Here is a 5,000-nt window from a genome sequence, read left to right as displayed (position 1 = left end):
CCTCATCATTATCATCATCATCATTAACCGTTACTAGTCCACTGCAGGACAAATGTCTAAGACATGTTCTTCCACTCCCGTCTGTTTATGGTCTTCCTATGCCTGTCAATACCCGTAAAGTTTCTTAGGACGTCAATCCATTGTACCAACCGTGTGTCACATGATCGTACATAGTTCATTTTGTGTCTATATCTTGTTTGTATCTTCGCTCTTCCCTCGCACTAAAAAGAACCAGAATAAACATGTCTGTTTTTCTCATCTGTAACAGTGTCTGTTTTTTAACATGAAATCTCTTGTTGCTTTGAGCTTTTGTATACAAAGGAGAGTGTTCTATAGTAAACTCACTCAGTTGCTTTCATACTGTCTTTGAGTCACAACCTTCTCCCGGCCCGTCACATTGGGGTCACTCCGGGGTCACACTGTTACAGATGAGAAAAACAGACATGTTTATTCTGGTTCTTTTTAGTGCGAGGGAAAAGTGAAGATACAAGCATAATGTATACACTTAATGAACTATGTGCGATCGTGTGACACACGGTTGGTACACCATCGTCCGCTCTCCATTCCCCTACTTCGTTTGCAGTATCTACTGTCCAACTCTGTTATTCTTTTTGATCATCTCTTACCTGTCATTTTCCTTATACGCCCTACTCCCGTGTATTTCTTTTTCTTACATGTTAGAATGTCCTCTACTTTAGTTTCCTCTTGTATCCATGTTGCTCTGTTTCCGTCTTTTTGCGTAAATCTCCTTAATCTTTCCATAGCTATTTGAGTCGTAACTAGCTTATGTTATAAGGCTTTAACAAGGCCCAAAGTTTATGATGCATAAGTTAATAATGGTAGGATCATCTGATTAAATAATACTTTTTAGAGAAAGAGGAATTTTACTTTTCATAATATAAATTTTTTTTACCGAAAACTCCCCATTCTATGCTTATCCTTCTAGTTATTTCGGTCTCATGTTCTGGGGAAAACTATACTGTCTGTCCTAAGTACGCATAGTTATTAACAATACCTAGTAGTTCGTCTATAACCCTTATTTGTTGTCGCTGCATTCTCATTGAACATTAGCTTAGTTCTAATCATATTCATTTTCTGTCCTACATTTCTACTTTATTCAAATTTTCGGTCATCTTGTGTACAAGCTGATGACAGCTTGATTAAATTACCATAATACTTTGTAGTGTTGAGCCCTATGATAGAGAAGTTAAGACTGTTAGAATTAACTTCATAACTAGTACCATGTACTACATGGTACATTCTGGGAAGATCTGAATGCAAAGAAAAGTCACAAACTCATTTATGAAAAAATCTATGGAAAACATAATAAAACTAACAGAACGAAGATGCCAGAGTTTAATATCCAGATCTAGGACAAAGAATTTAATAGGCCGTAGGTTTTTGTCTCACAAATTAGGATGAAATGTGTTTCTCAAAAGTTGATTTGCAATCATGAATTGTATACAGTTAAAAAGACATTAACGATCTGGATTTTGAGGATTCTCTTCTAACTACTTATAATGGTATTTTGAATTTGAGTTCAACTTTGTCCTTTGTAATTTACACTAAGCACTAATTTTAGCTAGATCTCTATCTAGGTATTTGGCATTCACAAGTCGACATTCAAAGGATGGGACTGATACAAAAGTGCTGAGAACACTATCCTGTGGCACACTATAGTCCATTTCTTTTAGCGATGCAGATTTGCACCGACTCGCAGCGGTGCCATTTTAGCTCGGAAAAGTTTCCTGATCGCTGATTGGTTGGACGAGATAATTCTAACCAATCAGAGATCATGAAACTTTTCCGAGCTAAAAGGGCACCGCTGCGAGTCGGTGCAAATCTGCATCGCTAAAAGAAATGGATTATAGATATTGCATTCCTCTTGTCATTAGGGTGTCTATCAACATCTAATATGTGCAATTCATTCCTCGAAAATTCAGCAATAATGCTATAAAAAGACCCACCTACTCTTATCAGTTTAAGTTTAAAAACAATGGCATCTAATTAATTCAGTCAAAGGTAACACTTAAATCAAGTCATTCAATAACAATCTTAATGTTAATTTGCTTAATCATTTTGTCAATGATAAACGATCCAGTTTTAAAAGACCAAAGCTAGTGATCATTTACGAAAATCAATTATAAAATGTTATGTTTAGAATAATCGCTATGCTTATCCCATACAAGTGGGGAAAATGCAGGTTAATAGAAAAAGAATTGCAAGGAAATGCGTATATGCTTTTTACCTATAAATATGATGAAAAAAATTTATCCATTGTGAAATAACATATGCATTTGAAAGCTATCAGGTTCCTACACTTTATAGATACTCTTCTAGTTATATTGTTAATTGCTGCAATTTTTAAAAAACCAATAATTTTCATATTGTTTGGATCTGTAAGGTTTCTTTATTAGTAATTCTAAACTTTGTTATGTTTTTATAAGAAAATTTTCAAGTATATATATATATATATATATATATATATATATATATACAGTATATATATATATATATATATATATATATATATATATATATATATATATAAATATATATATATATATATATATATATATATATATATATTTATATATATATATATATATACATATATATACAACAGTATATATACGTGTGTGTGCGCATGTGTGTATATAGGTATGTGATTGTCTAACAAAATATCCTTTTGTACGGAAAACTCTTGCATCGAGAATTTAAAATATAGCTATATGACAGCTGCGAATAAATGAAAAGATTTATTATCCATTATATTCATTATGTCTCTTGAGTTCATAGGTAATAACAGAGACTAAGGCGGATTAAAAAAGGAATTATTTGCTATTATATGAGATAAGGAAATTCCTTGAAATGCAGTAAACTTAACATTCGGAATCTACAGTATTGTATTACAAAGGCTAAATACTTACTGTATTATGAGAATAAAATCAAGGAACAAAATCTATTCAGTAACTAGTGTATGCGACCTGTCATAAAGGACAACTAATAATTTAGATAGATGAGCACACAAACGGAGACGCACCCATTTATTACCATGGTATGACTAATTCCTCTCCCTCCAACCCGAGGGACGGCGAGAGCTGAGCGTGACTGTATGTGTATATATATATATATATATATATATATATATATATATATATATATATATATATACATATATATGTATATATACATATATGTACATACATATACATATATATGTACTGTGTGTATATATATATATATATATATATATATATATATATATATATATATATATATATATATATAATGTATATATACATGTATATATCTATATATATATATATATATATATATAGAGAGAGAGAGAGAGAGAGAGAGAGAGAGAGAGAGAGAGAGAGAGAGAGAGAGAGAGAGAGATTTGCTTTTTATTTCATACGGGATATAAGGTATATACATATCTATATTCTCACTAGTTGTCGTACCACTCTTTTTTTTATTTGTACATTTGTTCACTCAGAGAGAGCGATGAATGATCTGTATTACCACAAGAGCCACGCACACTATGTATGTCATCACCGATCTAATATTGATCGCATTTGGTTACTCGGACAATGTCGACTCCTGGTAATGATTATACACTAATCCACCCACACACACACTCTCTCTCTCTCTCTCTCTCTCTCTCTCTCTCTCTCTCTCTCTCTCTCTCTCTCTCTCTCTCTCTCTCTCTCTCCACGTAGTAAATGTATCCATATAATCCTTAGTTTTATCATCTGGAATAGATTAGAATTAGCCCCATTGTGCATGATAGAAAAGATATAGTTTTTCTAAGTAGTCGTTGGGAGAAACAAAAAGAAGAATATAGCGTGAGAGTGGAGATTTTTTTACCAATCACTCATGTATTTCTAATAATAATAATAATAATAATAATAATAATAATAATAATAATAATAATAATAATAATAATAGATTTACCTTTGGAGGTCTTTCGCCTGAGATCCTTAGCCTCTATTATATGTAGATGCAATGTCACTTGTGGTTTCTGTTGGTAAACAAAAAATAATATAATGAGTGAAATATATAAATGCTTTAGCTAACAATCTATTTCAAAATAGACAATTTCCAAAATCAAAGCCATTGAGGAAAGCAGTCTAAATCACATGATCAAAAGTGCATTCATTATTCAAAGTAGTTAATTTTACATATATTTTCGATAGTGCAAGTGAAAGGGAATTTAAATAACTGCAGTGTCATTAGGTTTTAAGGAATATGTTATATCCTCATAGATATTATTATAAAAATTGAATTCAGTATAAATTTACATAGATATTATTATGAAAACTGAGTTTAGATAGAATATAGTATAATAAAATAGTTTGCAATATTCATCAGTAGTCAAGAAATCAGTCTTAAATCATTATTAAGATTGCCGTAGAGTTAAGCAATTGGCCTAAGTGATAGTCGGAATTTTTATCATTTGTCAAAAAAAAAGAAAAAAATCTTCCAACTCCTAGCTTTTGACTGGTGTAATTAGTAAATTTTATATTGCTGAAAGGAAGTTATTCCGATCATTCACATTACTAGAAATAAAAATTGATTGTTGCCTTACGTGACCTTAGAGGGCATTCTTATAGCAATACTGGCACGTTAAGACCAAATGTCTCTAGTTCTGAGAGATGGTTAACGCAAATGTAAACAGTTTAATATTGACAAAATCGTGAAGAAAAATTAAATATATTAACATTAAACACTTCTACTTGAGCAATATTTCACTTCTTGCCATGTCAGCATTGTTGTAAGAAGGCCCTTTAAGTTTCTGTTAGGCAACAATCAATTTTAATTTTTCCAAATTTTGAATTATGAGAACAATGGTTCTTTCAGCAATATAAAGTTTGCTAGTTATACCAGTCAAAAACTAAGTAGCTGGAGATTTTTGTTTTTCTGTGACATAGGATATACTGTAAATTCACAGAATCACTGGTCTGCAATGAACGAAATAATACTGAAAGTTAGGC

General features: G+C 31.4%; 1 protein-coding gene across 5 annotated transcripts in view; it reads right to left on the bottom strand.

The window, feature by feature from the left end:
- The window catches only part of LOC137618137 (protein unc-13 homolog 4B-like), an 82,832-nt gene that overhangs the window by 33,928 nt on the left and 43,904 nt on the right, over positions 1-5,000 (bottom strand). For all 5 annotated transcript variants that reach the window (XM_068348164.1, XM_068348161.1, XM_068348163.1 and 2 more), the window contains one exon: positions 3,961-4,027. In XM_068348164.1, coding sequence (XP_068204265.1) covers positions 3,961-4,027 — 67 coding nt within the window. The remainder of the gene's footprint in view (positions 1-3,960; positions 4,028-5,000) is intronic.

The sequence above is a fragment of the Palaemon carinicauda genome, chromosome 24 (genome assembly GCF_036898095.1).
Source record: "Palaemon carinicauda isolate YSFRI2023 chromosome 24, ASM3689809v2, whole genome shotgun sequence".
NCBI classification, from domain to species: Eukaryota; Metazoa; Arthropoda; class Malacostraca; order Decapoda; family Palaemonidae; genus Palaemon; species Palaemon carinicauda.
This window is presented reverse-complemented; position numbering and strand designations above follow the sequence as displayed.